General features: G+C 36.8%; 1 protein-coding gene across 1 annotated transcript; it reads left to right on the top strand.

Annotated features, from left to right (window-relative positions):
* Positions 1–230: 230 nt before the first annotated feature.
* On the top strand, positions 231–26,812 carry LOC138734791 (otogelin-like protein). Its single transcript, XM_069882603.1, has 25 exons — positions 231–243; positions 549–818; positions 2,502–3,403; positions 4,094–4,271; positions 5,144–5,286; positions 6,490–6,513; positions 6,602–6,694; positions 7,327–7,516; positions 9,732–9,946; positions 10,989–11,130; positions 11,468–11,653; positions 12,137–12,349; positions 13,230–13,334; positions 13,640–13,747; positions 14,127–14,228; positions 15,415–15,519; positions 15,611–15,651; positions 16,624–16,687; positions 17,677–17,855; positions 18,203–18,307; positions 19,093–19,212; positions 21,158–21,203; positions 23,042–23,113; positions 25,162–25,241; positions 26,370–26,812. The coding sequence occupies exons 1-25, from the start codon at positions 231–233 to the stop codon at positions 26,568–26,570; spliced, it is 3,897 nt and encodes a 1,298-aa protein (XP_069738704.1). The 3' UTR covers positions 26,571–26,812.

Raw genomic sequence — 26,812 nt, 5'->3', positions numbered from 1 at the left:
GCCGCATCTGCTCTTTCAGAGTGGCATTCTCTTCCATCAGTCTTTGGTTTTCAGAGAACACGTTACTTAACTGCTCTATTTTCCTTTCTTTTTCTTCAAGTTCATTAGTCATCTTCTCAACTATCTGTTCTCCTCGCCACGATGTGCAGTCCATCCTGGCCCTTCTCCTGGGGCTTGTTGGGCTTATCGGGCTTGTTGGGCTCATCAACACCAGCCACAGAATATCTAAAATGAACACATCTGGTTAAAACAGCAGTCTTATATTGAAGGTCTTTGCTTTGTGGGATACCTTTCTGCTTAGGGATCTGAACTTCCTCCTTGTTGTGGAAGCAGAATGGACCAAAGCTATCACATACCTCAGACTACGCAAAGAATTCATTATTAAAAATTCAGAAACAAAATTCTATTTCTGCTATGGCTTTCTACTATGGCTTTAGAATTAACTATACAATATTTTAAAGGGTTGAAGGATGCTTGCCGTACTGTCCCATACATTTGCTTCACCACTAATCCGTAAAAGACAACGAAGCGTGAGTTTTTCCTTTTAGGCATACCTGTGACGCCTACAGAATCAGCAGTTGGAACAAAACCTTCACTGTTAATCTCTCACATGGGTGCTGCTATGGACGGATTTCCTCAGACACCTCCTTTACTTGTTACTTTGGGGACTGAGTCAACGCATACTGGTGTGACAGACAAAGTAACCATGAAGGCAAACACCACTTTAAGGGAAATGAATGCATCTGCACAGTCCACTACAGACTTCTGTTCATTGGAAGCATCTAACGCAGCCACCTATTCAACATTTTCATTACCAAGTACAGTGGAGCCTCCTGATGCACTTCACAGCACATCCAGCTCTACTGTCTTTTCCAAACTCATCTCTTCAACAGGTCTTCCAGCTGCTCTTCAAGCCTCAGCAGTCACATCACGTACTCTCAGTTCTACTGCATCTATAACTTTACCCATTTCAATAGCAACTCCAACAACCCTGCTCAGTGCAAGTCCTAACCCAACACGTTCTACATTATTAACAACACCAATTTCTGTAGTGGTAGTTCCATTTCCACTTGAAACATCAACCACTCAGCTAGGGACTCTTTCCCCTACTTCAGCTTTAACAACTTTAACCTCCAAGCCATCTTTTGTCACTTCTGAGCTGCCTGCAGGGATTGGGAGGAGTAGGAATCCTTCAGCAAGTCATTCTAAGGGAGCAACAACATCCTCTCAAGCGCCTTTGTCTGCTTTGCTGGCTGGCAGAGCAATTTTCACAAGACCTGTATTTTTCCTAGGTTCATGGTTGACACTAAGCACATCGACTTTGACTGTTAGAACTAGATCTGGCATTGGTCAGACTACAGTTCACTCAACACCTATTTCTGCACTGACTTCAACTGCTTCTCAAATTCCTATGACTACAAGATTAGCTAATTTTGAGACAAGTTTTCCTCAATTATTCACAGTTTCATATTTTGAAACAGCAAAACCCTTGTCTAAAACTTCTCTAATATCATCAAATGCAAATTCTTCAGCTAGTATTTCTCCAAAGCCATTTTTATCTTCAGTGGATATTTCAGCGACTGCTCACAAGCAGACATCTCCACTAATAAAAGGCAGCATTCCTGCTGCTCAACCCGTAATGACTGTCTCTTCATCTCAAGTTGCTTCCCAAATTCCTATAAGCACTTATTCGAGTCCTTCTGTAATACGCAGAGTATCTACACCAGTGAGTTCACCGATTACCTCACTGAAGCCCAAAGCTATGGCAGATACTACTGTTGCCTCCCAAAGTCTCTATAAAGTACCTTCTGCTGCTTCTCCTCTTCTAGTCAACCCAACAATCTCAGATAGGTCTATAGCAAGTAAAGACTCAAGAGAAAATAAATTCATAACACACACTGATTCCTTTTCAGCTTCATCCATTTCTAAAAAGCCACAGAAATCCATTATGTCTACGGTCTTCCCTTTTAGGACATTGATATTACCTCTAAACACTACATTAATTACTCCAGAAATTGCAGAGTACTCAAGCAGTTCACATACAGAATTGAAAACTGACCCTGTGGCACGAAGTTCAGGCACTTTCCTTCCCAAAGATCCTTCTCTTACAAGGTCATCACCTTTTTTTACAATCTTGTTATCAGCATCAGTACCACCTTATACATCTCATACTACAAGTTCTTCATTGATTCCCACAGTCAGTAGGACATCATCATTAACACGAAGTTTAACTGCCACCAAAACATCCATTTCATCTCTAGATACACAAGGAACCTCAAAAAGTCCAGTTATAGACTTCACAACTTCTTCTGTATATTCTTTTACCTTCACTTCAAACTTAAGCCTTTCTACCAACCTTTCAGCAGCACTAAAAACATCCATTTCAATGCCCCCTTTACTAACACCTACAATTGCTGAAGCCACTTTAGACAGCCAGTCCAGTAGGGTCCCTATGTCTTCACCACCTCCTAAGACCACTCGTATCTCTACTGTTTCTCTAGGAAAACAGAGTTCTTCAGAAGAAGATGGAACGATATCAGCCATATCAGCTGGACTCATCACTCAATCTACTACACCAATGATCATGAACACAAGAGTGAATGCTACATCCTTAAAAGCACCTTATATTTTTGCAAAAATACCACCCAGCTCTTCAGGAAGTTCATTAATTGCTTCTGCCACTACTGTAGCCTCTAGGATGGCTACAGAAACCACTGATTCTTCTGTTGCTGACCTGGAGTTTTTTATGGCTTCATCTTCACTTCCTAACACCACAGAAACACCCATGCATGTGTCACTCAAATCTTTATTTACATCTGCAGTGACTCAGGCTTTACAGAGCACTAACGAAACTCCAAAAATTATAATCATGAAAACAAGTGGTACTACGAGTCCATTATCCCAGACAAAGATTACCCCATTTACAGCTTCAGAAGTTAAATATGCAACCTTATTTGAAAGGACTGCGCATATTTCAGAAGGCAGTCAGCCTTCGCGTGAACAAAGAAACATTACCAAGCCAAAGTCAACCACAACTGAGAAATCTTCCCTCCCGTATTTGACAGTATCTGCAGTTCAGAGTTCACCTTTTTCAAGAACTACCACCTCAGTTAAAAATCTCTCTCTGTCTGGTGTCCTGCATGTAACAACATCAGATTGGTCCAAAATCCCAATGCAGAAACCAATTCAACCTTATTTCAATTTAACAGAACCCACAGAGCTGCAGACCAGAACGCTAACGAATTTATCTCATTCTAGCGGTGTTACGGCTCTGCCTTCCTCTTCAGAGCCTGTGGAAGCACAAACTTCTCTAGTAAACACAGAAACAATGACAGTTTTGGCTGGCAAGGCTTTCTTTGATACAATGATTCATACACCGATGTCTACAGCTTCTGAATGTGTGGTATGGTCAGTTTTACTTGCCCCTATGTGTTAAAAGATCTATGGCTTTTCAGTCCATTCTGTTATGCTATGTATGTAAATAATAGAGATTTTAAATATCTTCTATTTTTTGTTTTTATTTGTATATTTAAAAATCCTTCTTTCTTCTTGGAGGTTTGTTGAATCACTGCTTTTATACTGCCCTGGCATTTTCTGCCACTTGAATGGATTCCTCTGTTAAAAAAATAGCTTTTAAAATTATATGCCAATTCTAGATAGCAAAAAATATTTCTGAGTTGTAGAAAAAGCCACAATCCATAGATTTTATTTTTTATTTCTGGATAACATCACCCTGTCTTTCTTTGTTTTCCATGTGTTTCTTTGTCATATGGTTTAAAAAGTTGGAAATGCGTAATTCGGTATTTCTTAAAAAGCTTCAGATTATTACTGAATGTAACATGTAACCACGATGCATAATGGTTTACATAGAGAATTCCACCAAAGCTAGATGGAACAGGAAGGGTGTGGGTGATGTGCATCATTCTCACCTGCTACAACCACATAAAATCAATTAATTCAAACAATAACCGATGAGAGGTCATATTGACATGCTGATTCTGTCTCAGGGAGGGTGATGAACAAGCAATCATTTGAGCTTCATAAAGGCAATGAATGTAAGGTTGATTCTGATTGTTTTTCCTTTATATGACAGCCAAGATACCTTGAACCTCTTGATAAATGTAGCCAGTTCGTATGTGTTAATACGGGTTGGATGTTATACAGCCTTTCAAGGAACTGCCCTAAGGACGTGCAGAAGCCAGACTGTGGTTTTCGAGGAATGCCAGTTCAAGTGAATACTGACAGTTGTTGCCCAGAATGCGAATGTCCCTGTAAGTCACTGTTTTATTTTTAAAACCAACACAGAGCCTTGATCTGTAAATTTCAAGTAATAACTTAAGGATTTATTACAGTGGGGATATGAAGTTGAATACTGGCATAAATTTAAAAGAGCTGTTCATCATTAGAATAAAATATAGGGAATGTTTTGGTATCTTTGTATTAACATTCAAGAGAGTCAAAATAGTTGGTTTTGAATTAAAACATTGAAATGAAATCTGTGACGTGAACACCAACATTTTCCAGCTGAGACTTTTCAGAATTTCTGTCAGTAGAAATGCTGAGATTTTAACATTCTGTGAAGAAAAAAAATGAAATACCGACATTTTCTGAAAGACAGAACCCCCAAATTTCAGTTAACACAGAAGGTTTTACTCATATGTAGAAGTTGCAGAAACTGGCAGCTGACCGTCTGCCAAGGGTTCAAAAAGCCCAAATAAAAGTAATATTAAAAGCCTTGCACCGTTACTGAAACCAATATTGCACTTTTACATATTTGTCTCCAGACAGGACAGAGCAGTCTCCTGTTATCTACGTCTCAAAAATACGTATATTTTAACGCATATGTTTTATTAGGCAAAGTACAGATTCATTGACCTTGCCTGTAAAACACTGACTTCAGTGAAAATTATCGCCAGTTTAAACTTTATCACTGGACACACAGTGGCAGGTTAAGATATTTTCACCAAGTAACAGAGGACACTTCTTTCTGCTTATGGCTCAGTATGCTGCCTGCAGAATATGATCATCAATATGTATACAAATATATGTCATATGAAAGCAAATGTTGATAAAAGTGAAAGGTTTTAGAAATGCCTTGTATTTGGTTTTGTGGTAACCTCATTAAATGACAGTTCTTTTTTAGGTCAATGCTCTGTACTGTCTGAACTGAGTGTTATTACATTCGATGGAAACAACGTAGCCCTCTGTAATATGGCTTCCTACATTTTAGTCAAGTTACCAGGAGAAACCATCATTGCTCATATTGAAAAATGTCCTGCTAATCAGGTAATATTCTTGCATTTCCACAATAATGAAAATAGTTTCTCTTATAGGTATGAAATTCTGCAAAAATATAACTTTCAGATAAAACCCATACAAACTGAAAAATGGAAAGTTATTTAACATTCAAGGAGCATGTTTCAATGTGTTGTCTAAATAAACAAATTTTATTTAAGGTTAAATAGTTATTGCTATGTGATATTATGAGGAAAATCAAACGTAGGCTCCTTTTAAACTATCGCGGCGACATAACTTCTGAATAGCTTCAGACTCTCTGCCCACAAATATTCTTGAGGCCCTGAATTCATACTTTACAATATGTTAAATTACTGAATAATCACAAAAATCTTCTGTAGTTATTTTAAGAAGGTCTTAATGAGTTTGGGATTAGGGTGATGAGTTGTTCTTTGTAGTTGTGTAACTCTCTGCGTTACCGACAGAGAGGATCCAGCCACTTTATTTTTAGACTGCGGCTTTAAGCCAGGTCAGTGTCATTCTTAGAGTCTGTACATACATTTCCTTTGTATTGTTCACAGTCCTAAATTATGCAGTCCTTGAAGAATGGGCTTGTATGTCCGTCTTTAGTTTGTGGATAAACAAGTTCCTGATGAGGAACTTCATCAAGTTTCTTTCCTTCCCATCCCTACTTGGTCTCTTACCTACTCTCACTCGGCAATCGTACACTTGATCTTTAGAGGTTTACTTTTAAATTGTTCTCTTCACTGTTTCTTAGTTGCAGTTTAACGCAAAACACAGCTCACGTAGGCAGATGACCTTTAGAGGTCTGTAGGTGTAGTTCTTTAAGAGATATGCAATCTTGTGCAGAACTATGCCTTGGTAAAGTAGCAGCTTTATCAAAGTTAGAGATGGGGATTTTATTGGCATCAACATTGTATTTCTATGTATTTTTAACTGAGCTTGTTCATGTTGTGTTATCTTTTCTGTATTATTTTCCATAAAAACCCACATAAATTTGATTTGAAACTTTAATAAGTAAATCAAGTTTCTAAAAATAGGTCATGGAAAGGTGTACTACATTTGCTGCAAAATATGTATTTTTTATTTATAAGGGAAGTATTAAAATAGTTTGATTATAAAATTGATTGTAGAATAGCTTCAAACACAAAGAAAACGGTCATCGTATTTTTGCCAAAGAAGAATGCTGTTGACTATCATTGCACTTCTAATGTTTTTCTAAATGTTTTCCAGAGTGCAAATTCAATAAGAAAACCAGTGAGTACTTATTTTCTTTTACTAATTGCACTGGTACAGAATTAGAGAAACAATAGTAACTAAACTTGTTTGTCACTTTTCTTTCAAGGTTCCCCCTGCAAGCACTTCAGGGCTCTGTTTTAAGAAATTAAATGTAACAACACACACACATAAATTTCTTATTGATCGTTTAGCAAGAAAAGTAAGTATATATCACAAATGTATAGTATGTGTACACCTAAAAGATAGCTAGAGAGCTAGTCTCTTGTAGAATGCAGTAGATCAGAATTTAATTAATGTACTACAGGATTAGGATTACTTTTGCAGTTCAGGTTCCGAGTAATTTTGGGTAGACTAGAAGCAAGAAGCGTACGCTTCTGATACCATGCTTCACTTATAGGTCATTAATACAAAGTGACATTTTGAAGTTCTTTTGTCATTTTAAAGAGGTTGCAAAAGGCATTTATACCTGAGGCTGTATTTCCAGATAGCCTAGAACTGAACAGAAATGTACTAAGATCAGTTCAGAAAGATAACTTTGAGTAATTAAGATGAGGTTTGGTTTTGGTGTTTTGCTTTATTTTTTTTACTATACAGCATGTGATAGATGAGATTTATTCCTTCCTTAATTAGAAAAGATTTCAATATCATTGTTTTTTCTTATGTGTACTTCATCTTCAGTTATAGGAAATGGCACTGACAGCAAGCTCTGTGATTTAAACACTGACTGTACGTGGCAGAGGCTGTAAAAAATATCTTTTGCCATAAGATGCAAAGACATTTAAAATCATCACAATCTGTTTCTATCCCTAAAATGTATTTGGTTCATTTTAGGTAGTAGTGGATTCTGTAATTCAGTCATTACCTCTTTCAAAAGAAGGACTGAGTATTCATGATACGGGTGCAATGTATGTCATTAATACTGCAGCTGGTATTAGCATCAAGTGGGCTCATGTTACAGGCATCATAGATATACAGTATGGACCACACCCTAACGCATCGATGAAGACAGAAGGACTCTGTGGTGAGACAATGGTGGCAATTTTTTTTCTTACTTAATAACGTCCCATTTAAAACTTACATCTCCTTTTTGTGTCTGTGATCTGCTGTCCTTATAAGGCAAGCTCCTGTAATTCTATTAATTAATAACGAGAAATAAAAAATTCTGTTTCAAAGCACTGCTTGCTAATAAGGGAGTTTTCAGAGCAAGTAATGATCAAGACATTGCATTAAATTAACTTTTAAAAAATGTTCACATCTCTGCTTGTGATTAAGAATACTGTTGAAGTCAAGTGAAGAAAAGGGGAAAATTTTCACTAGAGAAGTGACTACTGAATTTCAGGTAGCGACAGTATATTTCAGTGATCACGGGAAAAAAGAACTGACAGATATTAGCAGTGGCAGCTTATTGTTAAGCAAACACTAATAAAAGGTGTATCTAGGGAAGCATTCAAGTTCCCCGAGGATGCTAAATCCGAATTCAGACCTCTTAAGGCTGGATTTAGGGTCCAAAACCATGCTGAGTTGACTCAGACTTAAATTGCAATGATAGTAAATTTAGCGTGTTTCTGGCTTCCCTGATTATAACTCTGCCAGTATGACTTATATGGAAAGATGTGAGCAGGTATTTCAGAGTTATTTGAATTCTATAATAAATTTTAATTTTCTGGTGCACTGTGATTTTACAGGTTCTACACCATATTGCACAGGAAAATGAACTTTTATAATATTTTAAAATGCTTTTAGTTATAAAGCAGAAAAATTCAATTTAAATACAATCATGAACAAATTAAGCATTTATAATCAATTACTGTATTCTGCTTGAACAAAAGGAAAGTTTTGCTACATCTAGTGAGAGAAGGCAAATGCTGGCCCTGGCAGGTACTGCATCTTTTCCCACTATCATGTCATCTTCTCTATGGTTGCTGAAAAATATTGAGATGAGATGAGCTGAAGTGTAGGAAGGATTATATTATAGAATAATCTTTGTGCCATGAAAAGACACAAAGGGGAAGACTACACAGACAAATCCAACCTCTACTGCAAAGCGTTACTCTACCTGATGTTTTTCTGTGAAATCTGAAGGCTGCTTTAGTGCTTCTGTCCTATTCTTCGCCATGTGTTCCCATCTGGGATTCTCCTGTCCTTTCCCCTCTCATAGAAAAAAAAAATGAACAAAACCATGTGGGACTATGGGGTATATTTTCTTTATTTTTAAAGCTGTATTGATTCTGCAATTCTGTAATATGTCCCTACGAATTCTAATGCCAGCACATTTTGACAAGAAGCAAGAAGCAGAAATATTAAGAATCCTAGAAAGAACTGCTTCTGTCAAATACTTCTTATCATGCAAACATCTTCAGTATTTCTCTATGCGGTCTGAGAGCCTGTCGCACCAGGCTAGTCCAGTTCTATCAAGGGACCCTTGAGAGTATCAGAAGGCAAGGCTGGAAGCCCAAAGGCAAGAATTTAGGCTGTGGTTAGCAATGCAGAAGGAAAGTGAAAGAAGGATATAGGAACTTTGGCTGATCAGTCCCTACGATGCAAAACACTATTCTGAAGATTCCAGTTCTGGCTTTAATGGCTTGTTATGTGCTTATAAGGAGTATAGGTTTTCACTGATGAATTAACTGAATACATACAATAATGGGTTCAGGTAGCCATTCAATGTCAGGTGAGTTTGGAGGGGTTGTTTTTTTCAGTGGATTTCTATAAATAATTTTAAATAAGAAAAATATTTCCTCTAGAGAAAGCAATTTGATCATCACAAGATTCCTTTCATAACTTCCTGCATTTAGAATGTTCAATTAAGTTCAGTACAGTGTTAAATCATCAGTGATGTGCAGTTAATTTGAAAGCCATCAACATTTACTGCAAAGGAGTTCATTGCTCTTCGGTAGTATGAGATCAGAATCTGGTGCCAAGTCAGTGCATTTGCCACACCCAACATCACATTTTGGTAGGAGTTTTTCTCCAAAGTTAATTAATTGCTGGGAAAAATATCATCACTTGCACTGCATGTATCTGCTTGTTGTGCTTGGCCATTGACCTGACAAGTAAAATCGTAGCTATAAATTTGGAACTACAGTGGACATATAACTGCTTTCAGTTATAAATTCAGATGAGTAAGTCTCACAGTTAAGCAATGTTAATCGTACCTTATCAAGTGCATTTTTCTTTCCCAAAGGAAGTAATGTGGCATGTTTGCTTGTGCTTTGAATGCGATGCTCTGTCTCCAGGGGTGTGTAACGGAGACCCTACTGATGACCTCAAAATGCAAAACAGGACCATAATTAAAAATTTGGAGGAAATCGAAGTGTTCATTAGGAGCTGGGAAATCGAGAAATCACTTGATGTAACGACTAGGAGACCAGTAAGAAGCTGTACTGAAGATAACTGCTCATACTGTATGGAACTGTTGAACAGAAGCACTTTCATCCCTTGTCACAAGAAAGTGAGTACAAAGATCAGTGAAACTCCAGGTGCAAATTAAATAAAAAATGTATAGTTAATAAAAGAGTGAGAGAGCTATGCAGATTTTTAATGTTGTGCTTATTTTCATGAGTTGACAACTGGGCAATTTGGTAGCATTTTTTACACAAATCATCTGTTTCTGGACACTGTACTTTCTAATGTGTAGTGCAGCACGTCTGCTTTTCATAACTGTTTTTACATATATAATTTTAAAATAATTAAGGGGAATTTGACTAGTCAGGATTCCTACTTCATATACGCCTCCAGGAGAACTCTCATAGACTCAGATACAATGCAATTGCTTCTTTTCCGGTTTACAGCAACACCTGCCCTAGCATGAAAACTGCCAAGCATTTAGTTAATACATTATAAAATTTGTTTCCTTTCATGCACACAATGATGACAGAGCAGAGTGGATAAAGTGTATTGCGTGCTTCCCAGGCAAGAAGCAAGTGGACAAAGATAGGTAATAGAGCTAGCGATGTGGCAAAAGTAAGTGACTGCTTGAAGATTTGCCAAAACCGCAGGGAGAGCTGGGCTGCAGCACAGCAGTGAACAGGCAGAATGAAACAAAATCTGACTCCTTCCACCTTGCCATAAGCTTACGCAAATAAAACCAATAGAAATAAGATAGGTTGCACCACCTGCATTTAGACCCAGTAAGATAGGCTATACTGGGTCCTATGGACACAGAAACAGAGTATTCGGCAAGAATTCATTCACAGCAAGAATTTATGAAAGGTACAGCAGCAATGTTCAGCTGTGTTTGTTCACTTTTAGCTACAGGGCTCTACTGCAAATGTTCTTGTAAGTAGTGTGACAAACTCATTAGGACTTTGTTTTGTGCCTACTGATGTGCATAAAAAATTCTGGCGGTTTCAGTTTTGCTGAAGGAGTGTTCTGAAAAATATCCCTGCTTGTGATTTTTCCCTGGTAGCTGTATTATTTTTTGTAATTAATGATTGTTTTTAATTACAGAAAACTCTTCTACTTGTTAATTCTCAATTACAATACGTTCCTAGGTTTCACCACAGGAGTTTTGTGAGAAGATGTGGATCAACAGTACATATTTCTGGAATTATGAGTGTGATGCACTTTCTGCATATGTGGCTTTATGCAACAAGCACAACATCTGCATTAAATGGAGGACACCTGATTACTGTTGTAAGCAGATAGCCATGTTCTATACCCCAATCTGGCTTTATATTGCTGCAGTTTTAATGATGAGTTAAAAATACATTTCTTTCTATTGTTTTTGTAAGTACCCTCTCATTCTATCACAGCATTAGTAAATCAGGGTAGGAGTTCTCAAGATGTATTGTTTTAGTCTAAGTGTCATGAATCAGTTTTAATCTTGATCGAACGAGTTGCTTACCTGAAGTACTGTTGAAAATATAAATGCATGTCTGTGACACACTCAGTTGTTCTTACTACTTGTTTATCCAATGAAATACTGAAGGAATAACAGCAGCACTCGATATCCTATTTTTATGATTTGCAGCATTGAGTTGTCCTGAGGGCAAGGAATATCAGCCTTGTGTGCAACCCTGTGAAGCCAAGACATGCTTGAATAAATGGTTCTATGAAGATTCTCCCTGTTCTTATTTAAGGGAAGACTGTGTTTGTAAAAATGGCACTATTCTGCATAGAACAGCCTCTGATCTCTGTATACCAGAAGAAAAATGCAGTAAGTGCAGCAGGAGAGAGTGGTTTCGCAGATATGCTAATATTAACCAGCAGCTCGGTGTAAGCAATGTTTAAATTCTGTGTCCACCCTCAGTAAATGTGGATCTGGTACAGCTTCCTTCAACAGTGGCCAGCTTTATCCTCAAGCTACAGCAGTTTGTGCTTTCAGTTCACCTGTATTCAAGAGCCAGTGATGATGTACTTCTCCTGGGAAAAAAGGATGGTCATTCTTCTGTAGCTCTCTTTCCTGGAATACTTAAGAAGGAACAGTATGGGCAGGTTCTTTCCCTTGCACACAGTATCTTCACCCGTGGCAAAGCATTTGTTCATTTGGGGTTTTCGAGGTCATTATCTTTTCTTGGATTCCTTGATCATAACGCTCCACAGGGCTCTTATTTTATGCAATAATTTTATGCAATTCACAGTTGTTTGCAGGATATCTGCACTCTCTGCTTGTTGAAGGATATACTGTTTTTTCTCTCAGCGTGTACAGATAACAAAGGACAACCCCGCTCTGCTGGGGAGATCTGGAATGGATCCATGAGAGGCTGTTGCATGTACAACTGTTCAGAAAATGGAAGCATTGTTGCTGTAGAACCTGAATGCGATGAGGATGCACCACTAACCTGTGAAAGACAAGGGGAAGTTATTGTCCAGGTCATTGAAGAGAGAGCTTGCTGTCCAAAGAAAGTTTGTGGTATGTACTGCACTTGTTTTCAGTAGCAGAAGTGTAAGGTAAGTGCCGGACATCCACTGGCAGATAACAATGTTTAGACAGGGTTCAAGGTAACATTTTTCAGAAGTGATTTTTAGGTACTTGTGCCTGGTTGGGCCAAGAAAGCAGGTTTCTTTTCTTTGTAAGGCTATCTCACTCTTTTTTCTTAGAAGTCCACTGGTGAAACAAATCTTCTGTTAAAAATGAATTTTTAAGCTCTTGGGTGGAATTTCAAAAGAAATTGAGAAATACTCGATGACAGAAGTAGCTTGGTAATTGGGACAGTCGTCAGAGCCTGTATGCTTCTCTTATTAGTGTTTTGGTGTCACGAGGGGTGTCCTCTCACTTGCTGCTTTTTCCCAGAAGCAGCATTCTGTGAGCTGATCACTGAATACGATCATTCTGTCTAACCATGGTTGTTAGAAAAAGGAATATGCTTATTGCTCCTAAAATGTTAAGCAAAAGATACTTATGTCGTCATAACATCTTCAAATAAAACAAGAACAAACGATCTAGCTGATATGGTGCTTTTGCTCCTTAGTTAGATGCTTGTAAAAAAGATTGTATTGTCAATTTTTTTAGGGAATATTTTTACTGGGACATTTTAGCTGGCTTCATGTGTAGGAAGCCGAGCAAGTAAATATCTGCTTTAAGAGAGGTATAATGCACCACACTAATGGAGTTACACTGGCCCTTGGCTGAGCTTGGAGGCCTACATGACACTATGGAGTGCACTTTAAGATGACTTGGGCTGTGCCTAGTTTGTAGATCTCTATACTAGGTGGTACAAATACGTTGAGCTATAGGACTTGCACGTGCATCTCTTCAAATATGTCAAATTTGATTGTTTTTTATCCCACAGAATGTAACATGTCATTGTGTGACACTAATATTCCAACATGCAAAGCCAATGAAAAATTAGTGGTAGGATACCACGCCCTGTCCTGCTGTCCACAGTACCGATGTGGTAAGGGAAATACAAAACCACAGTTACTGAGAGATCTTCCATGCTTGTATTATGTGTTGTAAGAAAATTTGTCTTACACTTTGTTTTGATTGTTAATGTAATGGGATATTATAAACAGCAGCAGAAAATGATGGGGATTTTTTCACTCTCTGATGCTTTTTTGTTCTTGTGTTTTGTGTCACTCTTGATTTACAATATGATTTGGAGTATGTTCTAATAAGTAGATGAAGAATATTTTGCCTTTTATCATTTTTGTATTGTTGCTATGACTCTTTTAACAATATTGTTTACTTCACATCCTACAGAATGTGACCCTTCAGTTTGTTTCAATGCTACCCAGCCGGACTGCAGAGAAGATCAATTTATTGTTGAAACAAAACAGGAAGATCCCTGTTGTTTCTCTTATCTCTGTGGTAAAAAGCCTCTAACATTTTGATGAATAACTAAGAAATAGTTAAGTACTTACAAAAACTGTCTATAGTTTCAAACCTAGTAACTTAGGCCAAGAAGTTTTACAGCGGTCGGTTGGACTTCACCCAGGTTAGATTGCCTGGAGCATGAATTATTCTTGGGTTTGAGGATCTTTTATTTCCAACATCATTTTGAACATCATACTTAAACTTTGTTATAGTTTTAAATTTGAATGTCAATCCATAAAAACCCTTTTATCGAAGTAACAAACATAATATGACTTGTCATATAGTCTATTAAATAGAATTCACATGTGCGAACTTTTTAGTATCTAGAACTTTATAAATGTCTGTTTGGTTGGTTGGTTTTTTTTTAATTTAGTTTGTGAATCCTGTATTGAGCCTGTTCCCTTGTGTAATGAAGGGGAAATTCTCACCGTAGACCTTAGTACCATGCAATACTGTTGTCCTCGTTACTACTGCGGTGAGTGTAACTACTGTCAGTTCAATACGTGATCGAATTTAGTAAAATGACAGACTGTGTATGTGTGTGATTGTTTTCATTCAGCAGTTAGAGCGGGTTTCAGATAGAGATTAAGAGATCTAAACGAGGGTGTTTGCATTTGAAGTAGGTTCAAAGTCCTTGACAGACTCAGGGGTGTTCTAACCAATCCAGTGAATAGAGTTTGGAGAGATTATTTAGTTTACCAGAGAGCAAATAGCTACTTTCAGAGTGATCTAAATACCAGCATATTAATGTGGAACTGAATGCCATCCTTGGACTATGTCACTGTTCATATTAAAACAGCTTCCATGTTGTTGTTCCTCTGTTGTATCACTCATTAGTGTTTCAGCAGTTTCTTTACACTTTTAACTTTTAGGGGAAGGAGTAGGCCAAGGGTTTCAAATTCTTCTGGGTTGACCACTATTGAAACAATGAGCAGCCAGAAGAAATAAATGTGCCTCATAAAACACAGAAATTGTGCTATTTGTTCTTCAGTAACGTCCACAAGCGTAACTGCTTAATTTACATTAACTCTCATCCCATTGCAGTCTTTGGGTAATTACAATTGATTAAATTGTCTTCCAGTAAGTTTGGAGCTTAATGATTTTTACTTCACATGCTTCCATATTTGGGTGCTTTCCGTTTCCCGGCACTTGCACTGAGGTGAAAGTTTCTGCAAAGTTGTTTGGTGCTGTTTTTAGCAAATTCTGGCAGGTAGGAAGTCAGATCTTAGTATATGGTCTTCTTTCAGAGTCCCACCAAATAAGCCACCTCTGATAATACAGGCAGGTATTTTCCTATTAGAGTCATCTCTGGAGGGCAGTTGCTCCCTGTTATCTTACAGAAATGTGCTTCGCGGCACATCTGTAGCTTAGAGGAAAAAAACAAACATGTTTTCAGAAAGCTGTGATTTTAGTTTTCTTAGGTACTGGTTATCAGCTTGAGTGACCCTGAAGTAGGAAGAATATTAAATGATACCGGTGTGATGTTTAAATTTAAACATGTTCTAAGGCAACAAAAAGCACTTTTGAAGTTCTTTGTTTAAGAAGCACAATAAAATTTTAAAAAAAATTATTTTAAAAATTGTGTATCAAAAGAAGTATAAGCTGGAAAAGTCAAAGGAAATTGGAATGAATTCTCATACCCATCTTTCCCTCCCATTTAGTTTGTGATGAAAATCTTTGTTCTGAGCCTCCTATGAACTGCACAGATGACATGAAACTTGTGAAGGAAAAAATACCCGGGCAGTGTTGTCCAGAATGGCACTGTGGTAATTATTGCTTTATTCCTTAGTCATTGCTGTTAACAGAAGCCAAAAAATTAACTAACTGACGAATAACATTTTCTTGTTCTCTTCTCAGAATGCAGCTGTGAAAACACTACTTTTCCGACCTGTAAATTGGTAAGCACTGTCCTTTAGATATTTTTATTAATGTTATTCAACCCTCTTACTCTTCCCTTTCAATTCCTTGTGTCAATTATCTGTAAAGGGTGATAAGACTAAATCGGGACAGACTGAGACTGCCTCCTGGTCCCCAGCTCAAGCACGTAACTCCATCAGGTGTCTGCACAGTGTCAGCTATTCCTTAGGGAAATTTCACTTTGTGTATTTTAAGATGTCAAAAAAAAAAAAAGAAAAGCAATATTATTCTTTTCAATGTTGACTCAAAACAGTGTGCAGGGAAAGTTTTCCATGTAAACAATTCCCGATTGTTTTTTAATAAGTAGAAATGAGCTTTATGAACACATGTATTTTCTGGAGAAATGTGTTATTGAGTTAATCATTTATGCTTTTCATTAAAATGATTTAACATCATTGAATTTAGCTCATATGAGAAGTCATAAATACCTTGCTCCTCACATACTTTCCAATTATAGGGACTGTGATCTGGAAAATAATTACGAGTGAATGTTTGAACTCCCATTAGTAAAGGGATATTCTGCCTATCAAGCCTATAGCTTGGACTTCTCTTTCCCTTATGTGAAGACTGGAAAATTTAAATTCTAGGGAGGACTTGCAAATTTGAAGAGCTTTCATCTATCTTTTGGGAGAAAATTATTAGGAAACAGTCTTTTCCTATCAAGTTCAGTATTGAAATAACTATGTATCTCAGGAAAAATTACTGTTTAGTAACTCTGCTATTCACATGCATTCCTAGAGAAAATTAAGTGCTTTGCCTCTGTTGAAAGTGATAAATACATTGAATAACTCTAAATGGGCTACTCTTTCTTGAGTAAATCAAAAATTTTCTCTTTTATGAAAGGAGGGGTAGACATGATGAAAGTAATATTTTAGTTTTAGAGAAAAATGTCTGTTTAGCACTACAGTTAATTGTGCACGACATAACAAACTCTTTTACCTTTTTATACTCAGGGGGAAGTTAAAAAAACAGACAGTAGTGTTTCCAGTGCTTGTGGATGTACTCATTACGTTTGTGGTAAGTTTTTCCTATTTCTAGCTGTTTTGTTTTAGTTGTTAGTAAAAAGACCATGCAAAGAAAGCAGAAGTAGGACCATAAGAACCTTCTCAAACATAAACATTCTTTTATCTTCATTTTTATGTGTGACTACCTAGTTATGTAATTATGCTCTCTTTTCTGAATAGGATGCTTTGCTAACTCATCAAATTTTGTGTCCGTTCTGGTGGGGTGTAGGAGAGTTCTAAAAATCCTTAAGCTTTCAGAGTCAGGTACTGTCTCTCTGGTGAGAGGCAGGTCATGAACCACAGCTGAGTATGAGTGGTGTAACTGCTTCTAGTCCAGTGTTGTGGACAAGTAAGACATGTCACACCAGAGCAACAGACCTGTTCAGCCAGCATAAGGGTAGGTACCAAGCCAAACCTCTCTGGGATGGACAAGCGATGACCCAGATAAATTCTCAACCAGACCTCTGCTCCCTTCCCTCACTCAGCTACCCCGTGTAGACTAGACTTCAGCTGCACTGTGCATGGGGGTGCTTCAGGTGCACTGCAAACCTGACCTCAGCCCATGCTAAACTGCCTCCAGGAGCAACGTACACTTAGAGCACAGCTTGAGCACACACCCATCCCACAGGTGATTTCAGACATACTAGTTTATTTGACATTAAACATTCTGTGAAGTGCAGAATAATTCATATAGTGTACTTAGCTCAATGTTAAATACTAGAAGTCTTTATAAAAATGCAATCATCAACCTTTTTAATTTTCATAGTTGGAACACTATCAATTTTAGTTGATAATAACTGACAAATGGCAGTTTTGCATTTCATAGCATTTTCTTAAATTGAATTACAGCTCCTACTTCCCTTGCTTGATAATTAAACCACCAACCAATCTTTCTAGAGCATAGCACTTTACCCTACTTTTGTCTTCACACTGATTCCATTAAATTGCTTGATGACCTCTTTTTCCCTCCCCTCTGGTAACATTTATTTCTTTTGGTGTTAGAGAAGGATGAAGTGTGCATCTTCGAAGAGGTCACAGTACTGAATCCTGGACAGTCAGTAATTCAGTACTTGGATGGAGACCTTTGTTACGCTGTACAGTGTTTACAAGAAAAAGATGAGAACACAGGATATAATGCCATGTATTTTACAATAGTGAACTGTTCGCAACAATGTGAAGCTGTGAGTATCCTTAAAATAAAGGAATGATGCAATTTTTGAGCACAACTATAACATTAGGATAACAGTAGAAGTGAAGACTTTTGCCAGCCCTGTTTGCTCAGCAACAACTTGACAACTTAAAAGTGATGATGTGCGTCTTCTGCCTCCAGCATTATTTTGAAAAGCAACTTCTAGCAGCATATGTAAAAATATCCATCCATCCATCCATCCATCCATCCATCCATCCATCCATCCATCCATCGTTTCTCTTGGTATTTTTAGTTTAATAAATCAATGAATTTTCCTATAATGTATGTTGAAAATTTTACTTACGTATATATTTATTTATTGCTTTCCTTTCTTTCCAGCATCAAATATATATCCCTCCCTCCAGTCACCATACTTGTTGTGGTACCTGTCAAAACGTGTCCTGCTCTTTTCATACTGAGAATGGAACACTAATTGTGTATGAGGTAAGTGCCTCTGAAAAGAGATAGAAATAACTCCAACGAGACAATAAATAGGTGTCTGACACTTACTTCTTAAGTTAACTCATGCTGTGAGTCTTGTTTCATCCCTCCTTACTGCCAGTTACACTCTTAAGAGCCATTTATGATATATGATAGGAAAGGAGTGTGTTTTAAAGGTCTTCGATTTCACACTAGGTGAATTCCTTATTTCATTTAATTTGTTGTAGTATTTTCTACAGAGATATGGGCATGTCATCGTTTAGTTAAGCCTGGATATACTCTAAGTGCAGGGTAGGGTTCAAATTGTATCAAAAGTGTGATTTAGATGAGTTAGGAGCTTCTGAGTCTTCCCAGGGACGCTCTTCTCCTCCGTCTGGTTTCTGCAGAAAGGAAGTGTTCAAACTGCAGCACTGAGGTTCAGGATGGTGCGTTCCAGCACCCACAGACAAGAAAATGTAGATGTGGCCATGATTTAATTCGCACTTTCCATTACTTTTGGAGCAAAAGAAACTATTGGACTTTTTTCTGTCACAGAGACTTTTCATTCTACACTAGGACACTCATGCTGAGAAGCACACTGCACAGTGGAGCCATGGCTCCAGGGAGGAGTAGCTGCTGGTGGTTAGAGGATGTTTTTTTCCCTTTGTCACCTATGGGTGGTTTGCAACAAACTTTGCACTCCAGTAGGTGTTACGGCATCAGGGCACCATTTTTACAGACCTTTGGGGTTGGAGATAAAATTGAAATGTTTTGTCTTTCCCGACATTGGTTTTGTTTTATATATTCAGGAAGGAAGCAGCTGGAGCTCCAACTGCACTACCTACAAGTGCGCAAAGACACCCGCAGGGGCTATCATAGTGGGATCAAGTGTTTCCTGCCCCCCTTTTAATGACACTGAGTGTACAAAGGTTTGTACTATGGGTGAGGTAACTGACAATAACTGATACGGAATTTGGCTTACACCAGACAATGCGTGCACACCTCGTGCACTTTTTAAATTAAAAAAAAAGGGTAAGTAAAAACATGTAAGCAAGCAACTTATAGCCTTGTTTTCTATGTTTCTGTTTGCTTTTTGGCTAACAAAATATCTGTGAGGATTATGAAAATTTGTTTCAGGTCTTATTGGTAATTGCTTTAAAATATTGTGGAATTGGAGCCACGCTTGACATACATATGAAGTGCTAATCACTATGTCTTACTTAAGTTTGGAATAACACTTTGCCAAATTTGTAGTACACATACACTAAATAAATTGGATCAAACAATTCAGAAATGCTGCCTATAAAAGTGGGCTACATTAAAAATTTCTTAAGCCGTGCAAAGATTAGAAAGATGACAGAGTATATATGTACTTGATTATCTCTTAAACTAGGCTTTGTATAACATAACAAATGATACCTCTCATACATGAAAAGGCATTTACCTACATCATATATCTAAAAATCTGCATTTGGCATGCCCATATAAACTAGTTTGAAGAACATGGATGCTTCATGTAGATTACATATTTGTTTACAATTTAATTTGTAATTTAATACTTCTCTAACTTTCTAACGCTTCTTATAATTATTGCACTTGCAGTACAGCATTTATTACTACTACTACTAAAATAAATATACATGTAGAGAGGATAAGTACCATCACTGCCTTGAATACAGATTACAAACTTTGCTCAAGTCCCACTAATCCATTGCATTTGTTTAAAAAAGTCCTTTCTCCTTCCAATCCTGAAGAAGGCGTTCTATCTGAAATTAATGCCTGTTCTGCTTTGACTTTATCCTTGAGTTTCTGCCTTGGAACCCTTTTGTTATCATCTGTTAGGATCTTTCTCTAGTAATAAATGAGGATTTTGAAGAATGGAGCCCTAAAATTACCACCCTGAATCAGACTTACCTGTTTTTCAGAGCTGCTCATTGTAGACGAACTGAACCAGTAGCTGAGGAGAAAGCTCTTCTGAGAGACAGCTCACGATAATTTAGGAATATGGATTTAAGAGGCTGAGTTTAAGTGCTCATTTATAATGTTCTTGAACAACTTATTTAGCAGTTTTTATGCAACGAGATAAAAAATTCATGCTAACATGAAAAGATGGAAGCTTAAAACTGCTTTTTGTCTCTTGTTATCATAAGGGTGTTATTTATGTTGAGCTGTCTGCTTGATATGCAGTTCTGGGCTATGCACTGAAATTGTGGGCATGTTTTTTCTTGCTTGCAACCATTCTGACAGATTCAGACAACTTCTCTCTCTTCGCTCACCCTTCTCATGCTCTCTTTTAATTTCAGAAGGACATTTGCTTCACTTCCATACACTTCCACTTTCTAACAAGCAACTTCAGCAGAAATTAATAGCAATTGTAATTGAGAAAAAGAATTGAGCACGCTAATGTTTCTGAAATTCTGCAGTTAATATTCTCTTCCAAAAGCGTGTATATATACATATTTAATGTTGTAAAGTGCTGCTTATTAGGTATTAATTATTTGCTTGGCGTGTGATGAATGTAAATTCTTTTGCATCATCAGCAAAGACGCATACATGAATTTTTTAAACTATCTTAATAAATCTCTGCAGTGAGGAACAGATGGTAGTGGATGATCCAAAAAGAAGCTTATACAGACTAAGTGTCTTATACAAAGGATACAAGATGAGCAGTGACAAATTCATTTCCAGTGTCAAAGGCCGTAAAGAATTTGTGAACCAAATCTTGAGCTGATTCATATCTTTGTAATTCCCTTGATTTCAGTGACACTATTTCTAATTAGTTGGACATCTTTAAAACACGGAACGTCTTGAGATACAATTTACCTTTGCATTGAGCACAGTCTTTTTTGAAATATTCTCCCTTTATTTTTCTAGAATGGAGGCGTTGTGCAGACGTATAATGATGGCTGCTGCAAGACCTGTAAGTGATGAAGGCTGCAATATGTGCTAGTTTGGCTTTGGTTTTGGAGGGCTTGTTTTTTTAACCTCACTTGCTGGGACACAAAGAAAGAAAAAGCATGCAGCTCCTGCAAATCACATACAATTCTTTTAATTACTAACTACTTCTCTTAAAAGTCTTGCTTCGTTTGGCTGCTGACTTGGTGATTTTTAACATTATTGTTCTGGAGTATAACCAAATCTCTCCAAATATAGCCTGTGTAAGATAAAAAGTTATCTTGAGTAAAATAATGAAAACATTCCCTTTATTGCTAACCTGACTCTAAAATACTGCTTATAAGATTTTCACCATGAAAGATAGGGGTTTACAGTCCTAAAATTTATTTCTAATTTGACGATGTTTTGAAAGATGACTCCAAACTTACCGATTTATTCTATACAGCTAGTATGCACCTCCTAGGGCAAAAAATACTGGAATATAATTTTTTAAATCCCAAATGTGGAAGAGTTATAGTAATACCTAAAGAAATCCTTATATAAAATTGACTTTTCAATATCTGGGAATACATTCACATTCTCTGAGTGTATTTTGTGATGCAAGCTTATATAAAGTTTTATAACTTATGCAATTTTAAGTGTTAGTTGAGGACAAACTGATTTTCTCTGCAGTTTTGACTAGGAAAAGTTTTACTATCCGGGTATATATTTATGTATATATAAAAATAAAACACCATTGTATATAACTAATTGTGCAGAGCAAGAGCTTGTTGAATGCTACAACCCCCCTCCCCCTTCTTATTTGGTCTTTTTTTTGTATTCAACACTAGAGTTAAAATATCTGAGCAAATTAATCCTTGGAATCTTTTTGGACAAACTTTACTTAATAATATTGAACAGGAAGTCACTGACTTAAGACCATACATTACATAGTAATTAAAGATTCAGAAGTGCACTATATTGTAAGTAATTGGATGATATAACAAGAAATATTCAGATCTATCAAATACAGAACAATATTTAAGTTTCCAATTCATCTAAAGCTTTGAAAGTGAACTGCAAGTACTGTTCTTCTATTGTATCTAAAATATAAAATAAAAGCTATTTTAATGCAACATAATATATTTTTTGACAGAAAATCAGCATAGAAAAGTAACATACCAGAATTGTGCTTAAAAGCTTACTAATCAATATTATTTTTCTAATGTGATAAGCTACGTTGAAAAGTATTTAACTACTGCCCCCCAGTTAGGTTTGCTGTATTAGTCAAAAGAATTAACAGCTACTGGTTTTCTGTTGACCAGGAAGACCTATAATTTTGACTGTATTTCTTGGCCTCAGGAAAGGCATCGTTATACTTCAGAAACACTTGCTGAGGTGACTGCTAAAAACACAGCTATAATTCATACAATTATATGCTATTTTATTTTTATTTAAAATTTGTTTTATTTTAACCAAAAGCATGTGCCCTGTGGTGAAGCAGATAAAAAGAGTACTTAGAAGTAGAGCTTGCAGCACCTTGGGGTCTTAATGGGAACAAATAATCTCTCTGAAAGAGCTTGTGATTCAATGCATGCAAAGTGAATGCAAATATTTAATTCTTACCTTGCCATAGAGAGACTCATTACAAAAGTTTGGTTTACAAGGAAGCATCATTCCAGTTTTGTGCTAACCAGAGAGTAATAAAGTTCAGGCCGTCTTTAGTGAGACTTGAAGCAGCTGCAGAGTTTCTAAATTTAGAAAGCTCATCATCTTTTTTCTAACAGAAAAATTGCAGTTGGCAGTGTAAGAATTAATGAAATGTCTTTTAAATAAAAATGTTTTTATTTAATGAGAAACTTATATTCCTAATGATTCTGCCAGGTTCTGGACTGGGTCTATTACCCTTTGCCATTAGTCCAGTAGTGCCTACCAATAGTATTAATTGTGAACCAGGTATTACTTTTAATAACGTCTTTTCTTTTTCTAATAATAGTGGAAGCACTGCTTGATATACACGTATGGCTGTCATCACTATTAAATGTTGCCATGCAATTAATGGTATTGGGCCTGATACTGAGAGATGCTGAGCCCCTGCTGGCCTCTGAAATCAGTGGGTTTCTAAAGCCTGGTTAGGGTTCACTGCTCAGCACCTGTCAGAATTAGGTTCATCCATTTGTGGTATATGCTGCAGATGGTTCTTCCTCCTATTCCTTTCTGAAACTGGTTTTAATATGTGAAATTACTGTACAGGGTAGCCAAAACAAGAAATGTTACTTTAAAAAAACATCATCATCCTGAACACTGTTACCAAGAGATTTTAAATTTGATCTCAGGTCTCTGAATTTAATCACGGAACTGTTTTTATCTTAAAATAGAGCAAGATTGTGCATAGCTGCCTAGCTCACCTTTGTAGATATGGATTTATGCTGTATTTATTTTTTGTCACAAATAACATGTTATGCAAATGATGGGGGAGGGGGAACATAGAACTACAATCATGCATTAATAAATAGTCTTTACACCAGAAATTACAGAATGTTACATAACCGTTGCGTTTTGAACACAATTCTTTGCTTTTACAGATAGGTAAGTCACAGAAACTCCTTACTGGAATAAGGAGTGAGTAGAAAAAGTATACCTAATAATGAATGCAGATCTTCTTGACTGTTGAGAGTGAGAGAGAGAAAAACATAGCAACAGAGTTTTCATTAAATATCAGCACCTCGTATGCTGAAATGTCATATATCTCTCCACATGACTTGTAGAAGTACAAAGATTCCACTGTCTCCACATATTTATGCTGGCAAGTGCTTTCTGATGGAAATATCACAGGACTTCTTCTTCTTAAGTGTTGCTGAGCAACAACCAAGATGCCGGAGGCTAACAGCTTCGGTCCTACAGTGATCTACCAGTTCTGTAACAGCATCTTGTTTGAGCATGCAATGCATCGATTAAATTCTAATTCCACTCTGCAGCCAGCCTAATTTTTAAATACCCACTGGAGTTGTGGTTGCAGAATATCTCAGTTACGCAGAACACATTTATCTTATAGAAGTGCTCACGAGGTCCCGGGGAACAGAAAAGTTGTTCTTGTGTACACCCACCCACGAAGGCATGCGCTGAAGTTGGAGAAACCGCTGAATAGTGCTTGTTTTACATACTGAATGTCCAGAATGGTTGTGTAGAAAAACTAATAAGCAATTTTGATGGGTGGTGAAACAGGAGACCTAAATAACTGCTGTTATACAGATAGTAATAACAAACAGCCTGATATGGAGCACAGCACGAAAGATTGTACATTTAGCTGTTTCAGTACCATAACAGAATTTTTAGTATGTCAAAAATGGCTTAGCACTCTATAGCTTTGTTTTTCAAATCAAAGGAAAAATCCTATCAATCTCTTCCAGAATGTACTGAAAATTGTAGTATTTCCCTAATCCTAGATCCATATGCTGACACAGAGCTACAGCTTCGGTTCCGGTGGTAAAAACTGCAATGTATCTAGCAAACATTTGCATTCCTCTCTTTCAAAGCTTCCTTGAAGAAATTCAATTGAAATTATATAGTTCTATTTAAATTCTAAACATTCAAAATGACATCACATTTGTAATCACATTCACTGCTTTACCTTATAAAATGTTAAATTCTGAAAATTTTCTAACATACAGGATCAGAATCTTATTCATATTCAGTATTCCTATCAAAACAGAATTAATTCTAATAGTATTCAAAATTACTCGAGACATCTTTTTTCTAGTTGCTCGTATTGTCTTGCCATATATGCAATTCAAAATCATATTATTATTTTAATGTTTATAAAATCTGTATCACTTAATGAGCCACTTGACACTTCATATGTGCCAGCTATAAAATCAATAGTAATGCTCAGGAAGTATTTATTAACATAATTATTAAAATTATTTTAACAGTTTCACTTTTTTAGTAGCAAACACGGTACAAAAAGTGTATTGATTCAGTATGCATTTTCTGTGTTTGGTCAGGCAAAAAGGAAGAAAGGATTTGCCAGAAAATGACAATCAGGACGACCATAAGAAAAAACGATTGTATAAGTCAAAGCCCGGTAAGCATAAAAGACCGATGTTTCACACTGGGCTTACCGTGCCAAATATTCAGAAGTAGGTTATAGCTATCAACAAGCAACAAAAAATTGTTGCTATCTTTCAAAAGCAGACCTTTGACCTGAGGAATGTTATCCGACTAGTAAATGGTGTAAAATTAGCTGTTCCTATGACTGGAAGACTGAGCATTCCTACCTGGAAAAACATCTGGCTTCAGAGGAAAACGATACAGCGTCATTGCTTCTAACTAACAAAGACACTGAACTCTTCACCATGAGATAACATCCCATTCTAAAAGAGGAGCAGAAATGCTTCCACTTAGAAGGTGATAGAAACACTGCTGCCTTCATCTTCAAAGACCTTTACTCTCCAAGTGTTCTTCTCTGGTGAGATTCTGTTCAAGAACCTAAGCAGTCCTAAGGAAAGAGGCAAAATATCATCACAGATTTCCTTGAGGGCTGCCCACCCTTCCCACAGTCCAGATTCCCTTACGCTTCACCCAGAAGTTCTTCCAGACTTTTATCTCCTCAAAATTTCTATTCACATCCTTAGCTCCACTTCCCTTCCCCCCAGCTCTCCTACAGCAAAATCCCTGACATTGTTTCAATGACAGGAATTTGGCCCGTCACATGGTGGTATCTGGAATGGCTGGTTTGGAACTATGTATGTGTTCTTTGGCCAGATTAATGCTGTCAATCTTCGGACAGGAAAATTCCAGGAAAGCTCTAAGAGTTACCTTTTGGTCTAATTTGTTTGTTTATGGCCCATTTGTTCACAGGCTCTTTGGAAGGGAGTGGATCAAAGCATCCTTCATATGCCTCACTTGCTTAAGAAAACAGATTTAAAACTATGACTAAAATAACAAGACCTAACATGGACATTCTGTATTTTCCAGCATTTCGGCTCTGCTTAAGTTTTAATTGAAAAAAGTCTATTTCTTTTCTGTCAGGGTATCAGGCAAGAAGACTCTTTGTCTAATGCAATAGTGAAAAAAAGTTTTGCTCTGAAATTTAGAAGACAAAATAATTTTTAAGACCAGAGTCCTTTTCAAATGTAAAAATGGGTTTTAACCACAAAGTTCAAAATCTAACACCTGACATCTCTAACTTCAGTTACTCTTTTACCTACAGATAAATGTGGCTTCTTGTGACGGAAAATGCCCATCTGCAACAATTTTCAATGTCAATATTGATAGCCATTTAAGATTTTGTAAATGTTGTCGAGAAAATGGAACACGTAATCTCACTGTACCACTACGCTGCTCAGGAAATGGCACTGAAATTACGTACGTCATTCAAGAGCCTATAGACTGCTCATGCCAATGGAACTGAACATTACTGTGGATATCATTTAATCTGAAGAATTAAAATTAGCTTCCTTTCACCAGACTCCCTTTTTTACCTTGGAGGGCTACAGTACTCTGCAGGGGAAAAAAAAATAAAATGTCTCAATTATTCTTCATAATGTAACTTTTTGCAAGTTTAGTAAAGATTATGTCGTTCATTGTTCTTCAGAATTTCTTTTTAAATATTGGCATAAATAAAAAGAAAATATAAATCCTTTTGAACAAGGT

The sequence above is a fragment of the Phaenicophaeus curvirostris genome, unplaced genomic scaffold, assembly GCF_032191515.1.
Source record: "Phaenicophaeus curvirostris isolate KB17595 unplaced genomic scaffold, BPBGC_Pcur_1.0 scaffold_219, whole genome shotgun sequence".
Classification (NCBI taxonomy): domain Eukaryota; kingdom Metazoa; phylum Chordata; class Aves; order Cuculiformes; family Cuculidae; genus Phaenicophaeus; species Phaenicophaeus curvirostris.
Note: the sequence above shows the minus strand (reverse complement) of the source record. Positions and strands in the feature narration are given on the sequence as shown.